This window comes from Pelodiscus sinensis, chromosome 2 (genome assembly GCF_049634645.1).
Source record: "Pelodiscus sinensis isolate JC-2024 chromosome 2, ASM4963464v1, whole genome shotgun sequence".
Lineage (NCBI taxonomy): Eukaryota > Metazoa > Chordata > Testudines > Trionychidae > Pelodiscus > Pelodiscus sinensis.
In genome coordinates this window covers 196097176-196114267 of record NC_134712.1, presented here as the reverse complement: position 1 = coordinate 196114267, position 17092 = coordinate 196097176, and the positions used below count along the sequence as shown (strand labels likewise).

The 17092-nt window shown below is 41.4% G+C and overlaps 1 protein-coding gene across 1 annotated transcript in view; it reads right to left on the bottom strand.

The window, feature by feature from the left end:
• Window positions 1–1817: 1817 nt before the first annotated feature.
• The window catches only part of JAZF1 (JAZF zinc finger 1), a 313629-nt gene continuing 298354 nt past the window's right edge, over window positions 1818–17092 (bottom strand). The window contains exon 5 of the mRNA XM_075922158.1: window positions 1818–4100. Coding sequence (XP_075778273.1) covers window positions 3924–4100 — 177 coding nt within the window. The 3' untranslated portion in view covers window positions 1818–3923. The remainder of the gene's footprint in view (window positions 4101–17092) is intronic.

The window sequence follows — 17092 nt, the reverse complement described above, 5'->3', positions numbered from 1 at the left end:
GAATTATCTGTTGGATCTAAAGAAAGCGGGGTTGTCGGTTCCATTAATATTCATTTGGCCACAAACTAGTCTTTCATCCTCTAATAAGAGTCTCCTTATTTGCTCATTTTGTGTCGCTTAGGATTTTAAATCTCTGGGTAAACCAATCTTGACTTGGGATCTCAACCTGGTACTCAGTTACCTTTAGAAGATCTCTGAAGAATGGCAACCTGTTCTTTCTCGCCTTTATCTTTGAAGACTCTTCTTTTAGTAGCCATCATATCAGTCCATAGGGTTGGGGAGATTGGTGGCAGATTCCCCCTTTATGGTGTCCCTTAAGGAAAAAGTCTCTTTACCCTCATACCCAAAATTCTTAGCTAAGCTTCTCTCAGTTCTACCTTAATCACTCCATCCATTTACCAGTGGTTTTTTTCTGAAGCTAGAGATTTCTCTATGGAAATCCTTTTTAACATACACTGGATGAGCATTGGACTTCTATTTAGATAGGACCAAGGAATTTAGGAAATCATCTAGGCTCTTAATTTATTTTGCAGATAGATCCATGGGATTTTCAATCTCTACTCAGCAACTATTAAGAGATTTGGTAGTGATGTACTATTACTTGTTCTAATACTGCAGATGATCATCTCCACCCACCAACAGGTGATAGCACATTCATCCAGATCACTGGCAACATCTTGGCATTATTGAGGAATGTACCAATATCTGAAATATGTAAGATGGTCTATATGGTCTTTAGTACCTACATTTTCAAAACATTACCCTGTGATTTGTGCTGTCAGATCTGATGTGGCACTTGCTGTCAGATTTGATGTGGCACTTGGTCTTGTAATACAGTCTTCAGATCTGGACTCTATTCCAAAGCTCCCTTCTCCATCTAGGAATGTTGAGTGGAAATCCCCTGAAGTGGAGCACCTGTAGGGATGCTATTCAAAGAAAAAAAGGAAGTTATGCTGTGCAGTAACTGCAGTTCTTTGCAGTCTCCCTATGGATGGTTCCACCATGCACCCTCTATCTCCCACTTCAGATTGTTCCATAGAGGACATTCTGGTGAAGAAGGAACTATGAGAGCATTTTTTCTATGCACTCCTGTATAATCTCTGTATCCAGCACAAGAAGGTATAGGATGGGTTCCCGGGGCAAACATATTCTAACTGAAAAATCTTTGATCAAGTGCTTGCACAGCAAAAGTGGAGCATCAACTGGGACACATCTTAAAGAGCCTCAGTTACTGCACAAAACAAGCAGTTTTTTTTCCCTCCAAGTGATAAGAGGAGCAGGGAGATTTGTACTTGTTACATACCAACCAAGTGTTCTGGTTTACGAAAGGACAGGTATCAAACCCCCAAAGTAGGTTCCTATTTAACCTTCCAAATCCTCAGTTAGTATCCTTTCATCTCGACCATGCCTCCATCCCTAAAGGCCACCTAAGCTGGGCTGCTTTGGCTCAATGGGGAATATGAATATGAACACTTTACCTGGCCAGTCTTGAATCTCTGAATGAAGATGTCATCAGCAGCTTCAGAAGAATTCACTTTTTCTTTAAATATGTGAGTTTTATGTGGGAAACAACAGAAGCTGTTGGCTACAACTAAAAGCTTGCACATTTTAAAAATCTTGATTTTAGCATTAAGGATATTTTGTAACATTCCACAAAATCTGATAACTAAACAGTTTGCCCAGATATTTTGGTGCATTTGGTTTTAATTATTACATTGAGAAACTGCCAGAAAAGGAACTGAATAATACATAAAAATTCTATCGTTCTGCACAGACCCAAATGATCACCCTTAAAGATAAGGTTATAGAAGAGAAGTAAAAACAAAATATTCACATTTGCTTTGGGTCAGAGGCAGTTTATTTTAAATGTGATTTGATTTACATTTATTATAAGCAGCTTTCTTGACAGGAATTTTGATTCATTAAGTTGCCTTCAGTTCTAAAACAAACCTCTGTTACTTTCAAACTTAATGTACTTTGTCCCCAACAAAACATATGAAAATATAATTTAAAGCACACTTTTCACAGACACAGTACAATACATTCACTATACACAGTATAACAAAATAGTCCCATCTTTACCTGTTTAATAATACTGTCACAATGAATAGGTAAATAGAAACTGGAATTTCATTTTTATAGTTGAAAGGAATTTACATGCAATGATTTTTATGACTGTTTAGCTGTTGAACTAACTTATCCAGCTTACAGTTTCTTACACTAGAGTAGAGAGCCCAGATGATACATGCTGTCCAGACCTGCTGCCATAACCATACAAAAGGAAGGAAGTACTCAAATGAAATCTAATCTTTTACACATCAACAAATTGATTCTTATGTCTGGATCATTTAAACTGAACTAACACTTTATTACAAAACCACTATCTCCTCTTTAGGATTTGAGGCAATTACGATTTGTTTACATGGGGTTTTGCAAATGCTTCTTTAAAACCTCATTATGAGGGAGTCAATAGTTAGTTAACAGAAAATTGTTGTCATTTCATAGTTTATTTTATATGTTTTAGAAAAAAGCAGAGGTCTGTTTCCAATTTGTCTGAATTTGCATTCAAAATACACAGAGGAAAGTTACTTATTTCAAAACACTTAATTTGTTTTAATGAGAAATAGGTCTGAATTTTTATAGAGTTGTTTTTTTCTAAGCTTCAAAGAATAGCACTTGTGAGAGAAGAATGCTCAAGGCATGATGGTACTGTAAGCAATGCATGTTCGGGTATGGTCCAGACAAGTTATTTTATGATGGCTCTTGTTTCAAATCAATCTTTGACATTGGCTGCAGTAAGGCTCATGTCATATTTCAGCAAAGTGATTTGTAAAGCTAAACAGACATTTCCAATTGGAATGTGGTGATTTACAATAAGAGGCAAAAATATACAAAGAAAATTTCAAAATATAATGAACATGAAAAAGGGTCACTAGAAATCTCCATAACATCTCCTTAACCCAAACTTAGAATTTTTAAATTTTTATTTGCAACCACAGACAAACTAGTACAGTAGTTGCAAGAATTGGCAATGCATAAAACATTAAATCTGTTGGCAACAGAGAACTACAAAGTGCTTTAAAACTTCATCTGAGATGAAGATAAAATTGTTTCTCTCTCATACAAATTTGCACTTAAGTATTTCTAAGTGTCTTTCTAACCATAGATTTCAAAAGAAAATACTTAGTTGGCCTGGGATCTTGGTCCTCAAAAGTGTGATGGGCATGAACTTAATAAATCATCTTGTACAAAAAAAGTAATAATCATAATTCTAATGGTGATTGTTTACTAGTTCAAATGGCAAGATTTTCAGCATTTCAAAAGGGAAAAAAGAATTTGCAAGATAATATAAAATACAGCAAGCACACTTTTACGTATGTTATTTAAGTATGAAAATATTTTAGCATATTATGTTAAACATTCTTTCTTATTTATATTTCCAATACCTAAAGACTTGCTACACCACTGATATTTCCATTATGTAAGGCATGTTAACCAGTTTGACAATGGTGGTATTGTTTTGGTTTTTACACACACATGAACTGATGTGTTGAAAATCTTCAACCACATTACAATCTTGAAATGATGTCAGTGCCAAGCTTTCCTCCCCATACCCTTATTTAACACTGCAGTACAACTAAATATGCAACACCCCCTAATTTTTGTGTGGGGAAAGTGTTCTGAAGAACCTATAGCTTTTTTAGCACCTTATATCAAATAATGAAAATGGGTATGATGATTACAAGTGCAAATGTACAAAATCATTAACTCTACAAAGATACATCATTCCAAAATTACAGAAAAATTTAAAGCATGCATTTAATTTTTTTAAGGGTTGCTGAATGCTTCCCCTGAAAAAGGTGGCTGTTTTCAAAATCAGCAACTGCTGGTGAGGATTTCTTGGCACATTTGTGACCAGCATGTTATTGCTGCATCTTCCTGATAATCTCAGCAGACACGGGGGGATGGAAATTGATTGTGTGGTGCCGCAAGCCCTGAGCTGTCTTGTAACTCTTTCCACAACGACATTTGAATGGCTTGCGTACACGGATCTGTGTTCTGTGGCCATTCTTGGCATGGTACTTTATACCGTTCACATTCTGTGGGTGAAAGAGTGAAATGTTGGTTGTCGCACATGGTCTAGCATCATTGTTTGGCTTCTTGATCTAAAACCTGGAATTATTAAACTTGTGGAGACAAAATTGCATGGTTATGGTGGGTCTCTAGGACAGTACAAATACACCCTCTCTTTTTATGCATTCAAAATAGGACTAAGGGCTTAGGCTCTAAGAAGGTATCTGTGCAAACTAGGGAATGTAATTTGAATGGCTCAAACTTACCTGAGAAACCTATCACTGAATGGTTCATCTTTTTAAAATTAATATCAGGTGGTATTAAAAGAAAGACTGGAGGTTCTTCAAGAGGTGTGGTCCCTCTTTATAGTCCAAATGTGGATATGCATCCATGCCATGTACCAGAAGCTTTCAGCACCACACTGACCGTCATGCATGTCATACATCACCTCGTATTCCAAGAGAGGTTATAAGACGCCATTCAGTGCAATAGCCCCTTAGCCTGATTCAGCAGTAAGAGGATGACTGTTACAGTGGAGGGGATGGTGGATGGTGTTGAAATACAAATTGGGACCATGCGTCTTAAAGAACCTCTTGTTACAAGTAAGCAACCTCCTCTTCAAGTGATGATCCCTATGTATATTCCAAACACGGGAGAGTACCACGCATGGATCAGCTCAGAGATAGGTGCAAGGATGTAAGAGAAAGCCATCTGCAGGAAGGCTGGTCCACAGTTGCATCTTTGGCTGCCTCTGCTGATGCTGTAATGGGTGGTGAAGGTATGTACAGAGTGCCAGATTGCAGATGTCATACCAGTGACATCTGATAGGGAAGTGGAAGTAGTCATTTGTACCTTTGTGGATAGGGCTGTAATGCTGCCAGGTGGTGTGCTATTGGGACTCCATGATGCAGGGAGAGATCCATCTGGAAATACACTGTGGAAAAAGGACTTGGTTTTTGGACCATTCCATAATGGCAATGAAGAGACATGGGCCCTGTCTAGGTAGAATGTGAGTGCAAAGCAGACATCCAAGGAGTTCAGGGTCCTATCCATGGAAGCAGCGTGCAATTAAGGTGGAATCTGGGGGAGATGGATGGATTGGTTGAGGTAGAATTCTGAGATACTTTCAGGAGAAACTTAAAGTGAAGGCACAATGAGACCTTATTATTATGGAAGTCTGTGTATAAGGGATCATCCATCATTGCCACCAGTTTTCAGACCCACCAAGTGGAGGTGATGGCCACAAAGTAGACTACCTTTATGTATAAGTGTGACAGAGCACACGACGAGAGGCTCAGAGGGAGCTCTGGGAAGGGCAGAGAGCATAAGACTTAAGTTCCAAAAATGGGGCAGGTTTAAGGGCCGGGGGAAGATGTTCATCAGCTCTTTCAGAAATTGGGTAGTGATAGGGTGTGTAAACAAGTAGCTGTCTACCAGATGGAGGAAGGTACTAAGAACAACCAGGTATACTCAGAGCTGAAGGTGAGGTCTGAGGTTCTAAGAGGTAGTCCAGGATGATGGGGAAAGAGATGTTCTTGAGGGGGAAATGGTGCTGTGCTCAGGAGGTGAAATGCTTCCATTCTACTGTATAGCATTAGTTATCTATACAATGGACAGATACTCTCATAGAGATTGAGCCCAGCAAAGTGAAAAGATTCTAATTCCAACCATGCAGCACTAGGGGAGGAGGGGGAGAAATAGGCCTACATGGCCTCTTACAACCTCACCTGGAGCATGAGGCAACATATGATGTGCATGCCAGTCAACAGATACAGTTGCTGAAAATTTCTGGTGCATGGCACACCTGTGTTTGGAATACATACAGGGATCATCAATTGAAGGAGAACAGATGGTTTTTACTGCTTAACACCTTGAATGGACCACAGGAAAATCCTTATTCCATGCTACTGGAAAAGTACCAGGAAGTTAACTTAGATTGTTTGTTTATAAAACAAGCCCTATGGTAAGCGGGGGGTGCAAATCTAGCTCATATTAGCCTGAAGCCTTTTACCTGGCTGTGCCTGCCTATCTACCCTGCTGCCAAACATGAAAAGTTCCATGATGCACTTTAATCTCCTAGTTCAAAACATAGGGAAACTTAAAAAGAGCAAAGATACAAAAAGAGAGCACAATAATATTCAGCTACACTCTTTCAAAGGGCTCAAAGCAGCTGCCACCATTTGCCCTATTTTTATTGTAAGATTTTAAACAATTTTTATGAGGCAGCAACAAATCTCGATAGCCTTACAGCAGAGGTTCTGAACCCAGGGCCCACGAGCCACTTGCGGCCCAATCAGCACAGAGCTGCAGCCCATGTGACATCCTCAGGACCATGCAGGTAATGTATACTGCGTAGATGTGGCCTACATTACACACACACACACACAAGCTGCATATGCCATCCACAATGGTAAACAGAACCACTGCTTTAATTCGCTAACACTTCCAGCTAACTCTGCAATACCACTGACTTCCTGAGGAAACTCCAAAACATCAATAAACTCCCTGAAAATACCATTCTGGCTACCATGGATGTAGAAGCCCTCTACACCAACATTCCACACGAAGACGGATTACAGGCCATCAGGAACACCATCCCGGATAACAACACTGCACACCTGATTGCAGAGCTCTGCGATTTTGTCCTCACCCACAACTACTTCCAATTCAGAAACAATTTCTATCTCCAAATCAGCGGCACAGCCATGGGCACACGCATGGCACCACAATATGCCAACATTTTTATGGCTGACCTTGAACAACATTTCCTCAGCTCTCGCCCCCTAACATCCCTTCTTTACTTATGCTACATCGATGACATCATCATATGGACACATGGTAAAGAGACTCTTGAAGAATTCCACCAGGATTTCAACAACTTCCACCCCACTATCAACCTCAGCCTGGACCAGTTCACAAGGGAAATCCACTTCCTGGATACTACAGTAAAGTTAAATAATGGACAACTTTCAACCATCCTATATCGTAAACCCACAGACCGCTACACTTACCTTCATGCTTCCAGCTCCCATCCCAGACACATTTTTCAGTCGATTGTATACAGCCAAGCCCTGTGATACAACCGGATTTGCTCCGACCCCACAGACCGAGACAATCACCTACAGGATCTTTACAGAGAATTCCTAAAACTGAAATACCCACCTGGGGAAGTGAAAAAACAAATCGACAGAGCCAAAAAAATACCCAGACATGAACTACTTCAAGACAGACCCAAAAGAGAAAATAACAGAACTCCTCTTGTTGTTACCTACAGTCCACAACTCAGACCCCTCCAATGCATTATACACAATCTACAATCCATCCTGGAAAATAATCCCTCACTTTTAGAGGCCTTGGGAGAAAAACCTATTCTTGCTTACAGACAACTCCCTAACCTGAAACGTATTCTTTCTGAGAACCATGCCACACAACCACATCATAAGCCTCCAGGAACCCAGCCCTGCAACCAGAAAAGATGCCAACTCTTCCCACATATCTACACTGACGAATTCATCACAAGCCACAAAATCAAAGGGTCATTTGACTGCTCATCTAGTAATTTGATCTACGCCATCAAATGCCAACAATGCCCCTCTACTATATATATTGGTCAAACTGGACGTTCTCTACAGGAAAGAATCAATGGACACATCGGATATACATAAAGAAAATACTCAGAAGCCAGTGGTAGAACATTTCTGTTTACCTAACCATAATCTCTCAGATCTGATGGTGGTGGTTTTGGCACAGGCCAGTTCCTCAAGCCAAATACACAGGGAAAGCTTGGAATTACAATACATATGCACATTCAATTCAATTACTAATGGACTTAAAGAGCCCATCATCCCATATCTTGATTTTCACTGAAGGTGCCAACAGCTTTCTGAATGGTATCCTTCCTGCCTTACCAATCTATCCACTGACTTTGATCTTTATCTACTCAGGTTTAGCACCCTTTCTCCTGATACTTTATGTATAGAGGTAGGGGGATGGGCGATAGAGCATCTTTCTCTTCCTCTTCCCCTTCCCTTCTCCTATTTAGTTTGAGTTTTCTTATTCCCTAGTCATAACTCCGGTCATCTGAAGAAGTGGGCTGTGCCTACACAAGCTCATGACACCATCTACATGTTTTGTTAGTTTATAAAGTGCTACTAGACCATTTACTTGCTGTTTAATTCTCTAGGTATTGTACATGTAAGTACACTGTGAACGACTGGTTGGACTTTCATGTGATTTCACAAGCCTCCCCATTTCTCTAACCTCATGCCTAAAATACATTAGAAAAATAACCATGGTTTGAGGGCTTTTACCACAGAAACCACAACTCTCTCGCTGTCTTAGAGAAGAACTATTCTGCTTAGAATCGCTACCATCACAGGTCCTACATAGTTAACCTTTAAGGGAAGATAATGTCAACTTTTCCTGAGACGATCCTCCTTAAGTAACTTTTAGTTTCACTTTTAGGATCAGGAAGCTGGCAGCTCAAGGGCCTTGGACTAAGACTGCTTGAAAGCCTCTGTTGATTTCCTTATGTAGTAACATCTGTCTAAGGCAGGGATGGGCAATAATTTTTGCTGGGAGGCCACTCCAGAGCAGTTGAGGTATTAATGGAGGGGGTGCAGAGTCTGGAATGGAGGGTGGGTGCAGAAGGGAGCTTGGGGTGAGGGGTTGGGGTGCAGGAGAGAGAATGGGGTCTGTGAGGGAGTTTGGGTGAAGGAAGTAGTTGTGTCCTAGGGTAGGGGACTGGGGGTGCAGGGTTTTGGAATGTGAGCTAGGGTCAGAGGGGTTTGTGATCTTGTGTAGGCGATTGGGGTGCCAGATCTGGGAGGGGAGGTATGGGTGCATCTGGAGTAGCAGGACAAGAGTAGGGGGCAGAGGGTTGGGGAAGGGAGGGGCTGGAATGCCAGAGGGAGGCTCTGGCCAGGAGACTTACCACCCAGCAGCCAAACCAGTGTGCGTGCAGAGCTAAATGCTTGCAGTTTAAAATGTTTCTGCCTACTCGGCCATGTGCTTGAGTGAGTAACTGAGCAGGAGGGGTGTTTTGCTTCATGGTTGCCTGTTATTCAAACAGGCAGCTTCCATTGGCCATTTTCTGGCTGGAAACCAGCCAATGGGATCTGAATCTTCCTTCCTCCCCTCCCATCTCATAAAGAGAAAGCACCCAGCAGCTGCATTTCTCAGTGGCATGCGGGACAAGCAGGGGAGCCTGCCTACGGCTTTCCATTGCCTCCGTGGGCCTGATCTGGTGACTTGACAGGCCACATCCGGCCCATGGGCCATATTTTGCCCAGGCCTGATCTAAGCTGCGACTTTTTTAGATATCTGCCTTAGTGGGTTGAATGACTTGTTAAGGACTCATCTCACTGAGGCATGTTCTTTCTCTCAAGGCTTGTTTACATGGCTTAGGAAAGTTCATTTAAAAACTAGTAACTTTTAGAGCGCACTGAATACCCTATGTAGACATTGCTGCTACTAATGGAAAAGTAGCTAGTTCATGTTAATGTAGAAGTAGGTGCCTTTTACTTCACACCTGCAGAGTATTCATGGAGCAGTGGGAGCATAAATCACACTCCTCTAATGTACCTTACTGAGCTGTGTAGACAAGCCCCAAGTATATCATCTGTTTCCTCTTTAAGGGTCTGGGCCTTTGGATAAACTAGGAGAGTCTAAGGTTGACTTTCATTATAGCAGCTGTGAACTATCCAGAAGAAAGGTTTATGAACATTCAAAGGGCAATTACTATGACGAGGTCATAGCCCTTGAAGTCAACTCCTTTCTGGAGCTTGTAGGTTTGACTGGCTGCATTTACACTGTTTACTAGACTAAGAGGACTGCATACTAATATACGCTAATTTCTATCTGGAAAGTAAGGGCATAATCAATCAGACTTAGATTCAGAAATTCTTACTATGCTGAGCACTGCCTTCTAGTAGTTATAAGGTAGCAAGGAGGGTTTGTTAAGATGAGGACCTCAGCTAAACCAGAAATTCAGAAGCTGTGTGGAAGTTCCGAAAATCCAGCACTCTTAATTACGTCCTGAACAGGACAACTGCTGCTGGACAATTCACCAATGAAGAAACTCCATTAAAGAGGAACTGAGATTCCTTTGTGTTCCAGAACATGCAAGTTGGTAGCTAAAAAATGAAACCTCAGAGGCAGGAAATAATGGAACAAAAATATCAGAAAATCAAGAAGTGCAGGTAAAGTTATACCTCCCACAGCACACATCCTTTTAAAAGTCTAATTCCAAACTATCAAAGATGTATCTATTCTGGACTGTGATATGTTCTATTCTATGCTCTGTGTAAGAAATCTGTGTTCCTAATCCTGTGCTGACCTTTCCTGACAATTTCAAGCATTTTGTGTCAGAAGCAATATTACACAACTTTAAACCTTTACTAGACAATCAGTGATTAGTGGAGTCTGCATCACAATGTCCCATCTCATCTAACACTACCCTAAAGTTTCTCCTGATTCATTTTACTGTACGCTCTCTAGCTACTTTTCTTTTGTTTTTTTGTTTTTGTTAAAGCAATTTTCTCTAACTTAGTATAAAATTAAGCCTATCAACTGCTTGTGATGGACCTTTAGAATAGTGGTTCCCGGGTGGTCCACGATGGTTCAGCAGGGGGTCTGTGGAAAGTTTAAAAATAAGGATCGGGCCCACCACAGTGAACCCGATGCTAACTTTTCTTTTTCTTTTTTTTTTTTTTTTTATCCCCCGGGGTGGGGAATCCATGAAATTTTAATAGATTGAAAAGGGGTCCATATGCTTGAAAGCATTGAGGACCACTGCTTTAGAATAAAGTCTTGGGGATGAAGTGCTAATCTTCAATGACAGTGGTCAAAGTGAGGGTGGAATGACCCAACACAACCCAAGGTTATCTTTAGAAATTTTAGAAAGTTTGGCCAAGTAATGTGAAAGAAGTTTTTCCTTTTTTATAACTTCAAATCAAAATAGTCATTTGATAATTACACTATTATTAAACTGTTCACTTAATGATGGCATCTGTGCAGTAAAAAGAACCCTACAGAGCATAAATACCCTCGGCTTGTATGGCATACGTTTTGCTTCAGATTTACTTAAACTTTGTTATTGATTCTTTAATGGATTATTCTGAAACATCCCATGTGCGGAAACAAGCACACCTCGATGGACAAAGAAGACTGCTCAACCATTTTCCAGGCTGAAGGTGCTAGGAAGTTCTATCTTGACTTGTATTTTAAGATGAATTAGAGAAGGGTTTGAATAGCAGCAAAATGTTCAGGTCATGAGAAACCAACAACATGAAGTTCCAACAACTGTTTTCTTTCAGTGCTTTTATGGAGAGATGTAAATCAAATTTCAAGTCAACGCTTCCAACGTTCTACCAGTACTCTAATATAAACACTGTTGCATGGCTCAGGTTAAGTTTATTGAGGTATAGAGAAAAAAGCTGCCAAAGCTATCTGTCACCTGGCTTTCAGTGGAGGAGGGCAAGAAAATGGGGATGATCTACCGCTAAGCCCCTTTTTCCCAGGTACTGGGTTTAATTCTGCTGTACAATCCTTATCTACCCAAGCTCAATTCTGTCACAAACCCCGTGAGCCACAAGCCTGCTCCCTTCCACTCCTCCATCCACCACACTAGTCTTGTTCCTTCTACATGCCCCGCCTCCCACCTCTGCTTGCTACCTCATGCCTACCAAGCCTCTCCTGCCCATTTGCCCTCAACTCCCACTTACGTCTCTGTCTGGGCTCCCCCAAGACTCCCTCTTTGAAGGCTTTGGGGAGTGGGGGGAGGAGAGGCCCAGTGGCCATTCCCTCATGCTCTTCCATCATCTGAGATGACCAATATGTTTGCATTCTTAGAGGGTGCTAGAAGGGATCACCATCCTTTCCAATCCATTTGGGCAGTTGCCAGCATTTTCAAGAAAAAGATCACTGGGCTTCCCAGCTTCATGGAGCCCAGGCCCATCACACTCACTAAGCCCTTCCCATCGTTCATAGGCAGGGCCCAAGAAAATAATGCGTGTTAGAGGGGTGGGTTTCCTTGCACAAGGGGTATCTTCAGATCATGAAAAGGGAAAGCCCAGTGGGTGATACACAGAGAAACTCTGCCCACTTGGAGGAAGAATTTCTTAGTTTGAAAAGATCCTAAACAAATTAATTACAGATTCTGCCAGCATAAGGCCTATTAAGTGGTCTGTCCTGCCCAAAAATCCCTGTTAATTCCACCTCTCCAAAGATCCTTATTTCTCCTATGCTGACTCTGAACTCCAATGCCACCAATTCTATCCTGGCTCAACTAAATACCCTTCAGAGCCTGCCAGACACTGCTACTCCCAGTCTTTCCAAATCCCCATTCAAAAATGGCAATCCCTGCAAATCTGGGTTTTCCTGTGTTTTCAATCATGTTCACTTGTCTACTCATCTTGGCAGCCCTTGGCTTCCTCAAGCCTCTACCCCATCATTCCCTAATGCTTACATATTCTTAAAAACTAGAAAACCGCTGCCTCAAAAAAAAAAAAAAAAAGAAAGAAAGAAAGAGTAACTGAAGTTGTTCAAAGGCATTTCTTAAAAGCGCCAGTTAAGCCCTTCACATTTAGACCAACCTCAACTGCTGAGCTTTCCATTCAGCCATCATAACAAAGCAGATGCACTCACAGGTCTCTAACCTCCAATTCCCTTTCTTGCAATGATATCCTCTCTTTAGACATATGTGCACCACTGAAACTTAATAATATGCTATTTGTACATGAAAAACTATGACCATGGAGTTGATCTGTACCTTGTGCAGAGAAACTGGATATGTGAATTGTGGGTTGTGTTGAAATCGAAAAGGCATTTGTGTGTCAATGAGAATTCTGTGTGCAATATTTTAATGGTGAGATACATGAATTGAGCTTGTCTGGATGAATATTGTGCCCAACTTCCTGGATTTTTAGTGACTGTATCAACAGGAAATGCACTTGAACTATCTTATCTGGAAGTTTTGTGGGCAATTCAAATACTCTCCTATTTTTATTTTGTTTACAATAGAATATAGGATAGATACTCTGTACACACACTATATCTGAATCTAGCTAGCTACAAAAATAAATGTATTAATGAACTATTTCTATTACGTGGATCTGAAACATTTCATTTGATCTCTAGCAGCTGCCTAAATAATTTCCTCTGCATCAAAGATACGTTTCAGCTTTTCCAAATTAGACAATACATTGTTGATGTTGGCCGACATGATCAAAATAAGAATCTACTCTTATGCTCTTAAATCTGTATTTTGTCCCCAGAAAGGTAGGATTTTCAGACCTGCCTTCCAGTGTTCTCCCTCTAAGCTGCATGGTAGCACCGCTTCACAGGTGATTAATCAGCCCCGCCCAGTCAATCAGCGCCCTGCACAGAGCCCTGAGCCTCTGATTGGGCGAGGCTTATAAATCACCTGTGAAGCTGTGCTGCCATGCAGCTTAGAGGGAACGCTGCTGCCTTGCCGTCAGAAACAGAATTCCAGCTGACCTAAATATATACCTCAATATACACCTAAATGTTGATCAAGAGCCCAACATTTGGCTGTTTAAACTTTGCAGAAACAGCGTTCAAGCATGTTATACCTCCCTCAGATTGAAGAGAACCCATTTAGACCATGGCTAAAGATCAAATTATAAAAGTTTCAAATGTGTGAAATATAAATAATACATAAATACAACTTCACAGGAACAACTGAGATCATCTAGAAATCAGTGAATTACACAAAAATGTGGTTTTTGCCAACTGAATTTTCTCCAATAAAAGACTAGAGGGCAGTGTCCTCTGCTTGTTAAGCAGGGAGGCAGGAAGGAAGGCGTGGTGATGTCACTCTGTCGTCCCACAGGAAAACCTTTTTTAAATAATATAGATAGATATTATCTCATCAACCCTTTCTCTTTCTAATGAGTTACTTAGGTGCTTTTGAAATTCCCTCCAAATATTTACTTAGAACTAGGGATGTTATTGGGCAATTGAATAATTGGCTACGTGTAGACTACATCCCTTTTTCGTAAAAGGGATGTAAATTAGATGTATCGCAAATGCTATTGAAGCGAGGATTTAAATCTCCCCCGCTTCATTAGCATAAAAATGGCTGCCGCTTTTTTTCGGCACGGAGCTTTGCCGGAAAAAAGCACCAGTCTAGACGCTGATCTTGCGGAAAATAAAGCCTTTTCCGAAAGATCCCTCTATGAAATAAGGGATAAGGGATCTTTCGGAAAAGGCTTTATTTTCCGCAAGATCAGCATCTAGACTGGCGCTATTTCCGGCAAAGCTCCGTGCTGAAAAAAAGCGGCAGCCATTTTTATGCTAATGAAGCGGGGGAGATTTAAATCCCTGCTTCATTAGCAATTGCGATACGTCTAATTTACATCCCTTTTATGAAAAAGGAATGTAGTCTAGACATAGCCAGCGAGTAACTGCACGAATTCTCATCAGTTACTCGACTAGTCTATAGTCCCTGGGGCGGGGCCGGCAGCCAGTACACTCGGGTCCCACTTCCAGGGAGCTCCCTGCCAACCTGTGCTGCTGCTTCTGTATCAGAGGAGCAGTGTGGGGTGCCAGGCAGGAGCCAGTCCACAAGGGGAGCCAGTTTAAAAAACAGTTCTCCATGCAGACCGGCTGCCTGCCACCCTGTGCTGCTGCCTTTGATACAAAGGCTGCTCTGCCTCCCTTGTCTTCAGGGAGCTCAGATCCCCCATGGACAGGGGCGGCTGCTGCTGGAGCAACTAATCTCCAGGGCGGGTCCAGGTTCCCCTGCCCTTGCCCTCTGCTTCCACAGAGCCAGTGCTGGGGGGAATCCAGCTTTTAAGTAGCAACGGGGGGGGGGGGGGGGGGGGGGGAGGGGGGGGGAGATACACGTAGTCAATAAGACTAACCGATAAACCTAGGCTTATCAGTTAATGGTACAATCCACTACACATTGACACCCTACTTAGAATCATGGTGTCCAACCAGTTCTGAAAACAGAACTATAGCTATAGCCAACTAGCCACACACAACTGGCCAAATAACCACACTGTTCAAGCCAACTAGCTACACTTAACGGGCAAGAGAGTCACATGTGGCAAGCGACTAGCATGTTGGACACCACAGACTTAGAACCTTAGACTTAGAATGAAGCTCAGGCTCATATTTTAGAAAATTCTGATAGGCTGATTACAGTAAATGGAGGCTGGAGTAACAAAACATTATTATTATAATTTATTGGTAGATAATTGTGTCTTTTTTTTTAAACTACTACAAAACAGCAATTAAAGACACTCCCCACATTCCTCTTACATCCCAAAACCTATGGGGGGCCCAGGCTGGTAGATTTTGTGCACTCGAGCGCCATGATGTGGCAGCAGGCTGTGTGGGCCCTGTGTGGGCTCCCCAATGCTGGGAGAGGGGCCCTGAGCCTCAGGGACGGATCCAGGCAAGCCAGGGGGCACATCTGGCCCTTAGGCCTGATGTTCCCCATCCCAATCTAAATGATGAATAAAAGGAACTTGTGCTCTTTCTTCCTCCCTTCCCTACAGACATAATTTAGACCTTCTCAGGTGGCTCTGCTAATTACTGTACATGTACATCTATGTTCCGGTTTGTAGCCACATTTCTGTTTTCAGCCATCAGTGTTAATACCCAGCTCCTAGTAGGAAGTTCCAGTGCATGGCCCTTTGATATCAAGACTCTGACTAAATTCAGCAGAGATTTCTTCCGAGTGGGGGTTAAACAGAAGGAAGATAAAGAGAAAACATGACAAAACAAAGGGAAAAGGAAACAAAGATAAAACACAAAAAATAAATTAGACAAAGAGGAGATATGAGGAAACAGAAGCAAGTGGCTGGAGGTGAGACAGCTAAAGCAAATGTTTTAACCCAGCTGGACTACACAGGGGCAGGTATTATTTTTCAGAAACTATGGTACTTTTTATTTGCTGCTTTCTTTGTTTGTCAGCCTCTATATGGGTCGTTAATTTGTTCACCGACTGTTCTAACATTAACGGTGCACAAGACATCCTGTAGACAGTCCTCATGCATTTGAGATGAAGGGAGCAAGATAGCAAAAGCAGGCAGGAACAGCTTGCTTATTTGGCAATAAAAAGACAGAGGAGCTGGCAGTCAAACAGAGAACAGACAGGATATAGCAAATTACAGGGTTCGCCATGCTTTTCTCACTAAAAAGAAATGTTTTCTGCAATGCACACATGCCCTCTTAGGGAAATAACTCCTAACAATGCCATGGCTTGTTTGCTTCCTGAGCTAAACATTTACCTTTCATTCTATACCCTTCCTTTTATATACCTTGTGCTATAAAGAAAATGTGTTCACACCTGCTCACTGACACTTGTAAATAGCCCCCAAAAATCTCACTTCCACCTCTCCCCCAGGGATTGTGCTGAGATTTTCCTGAATAGAACAGTTGTGTAATTCACAATTCAAATTAATCTCTACATCCAGAACACATTTCTATAGAAAGTGTACACTCTTTTGCACACTATTTCCACTTGTGACTGATTTCCATGTACATTTTGTGACAATCATTACTGAATTAAAGGTGCTGTAAGCAGTTCAGGATAGCTGCAGAATCAATAAAAGGAACAAATTTTCGAGTGCTGCATTTTTATGCACAGAGTATTTGCTGCTGTCAGGATTAATATACTTTCAAATATTGTCTTCCTGCATTTCTCTTTCAGATTTCAGTTTTTGTATTCCATTTTAGGTCTTTACTCGGCCATTGTTAAAAACCCATATCTTCACTGACAGCTTTGCTGGTGTATGCACTGTAGGATTTTAAAATATTCTCTAATGCTTTATAGAGAACTTTCAAAAACATATAGGCTACGTCTAGACTGCAAGCCTTTTTCGAAAGATACTTTCAAAAAAGCCTCTTTCAAAAAAGAGTGTCTAGACTACAACCAGTACTTTTGAAAAAGCAAGCCGCTTTCACCCAGGCAATCTGGATGCTCTCTTTCGAAAAAGCACAGTTTGCATTACATAGCACCTTTTTTCGAAAGAGCACTTTTGGA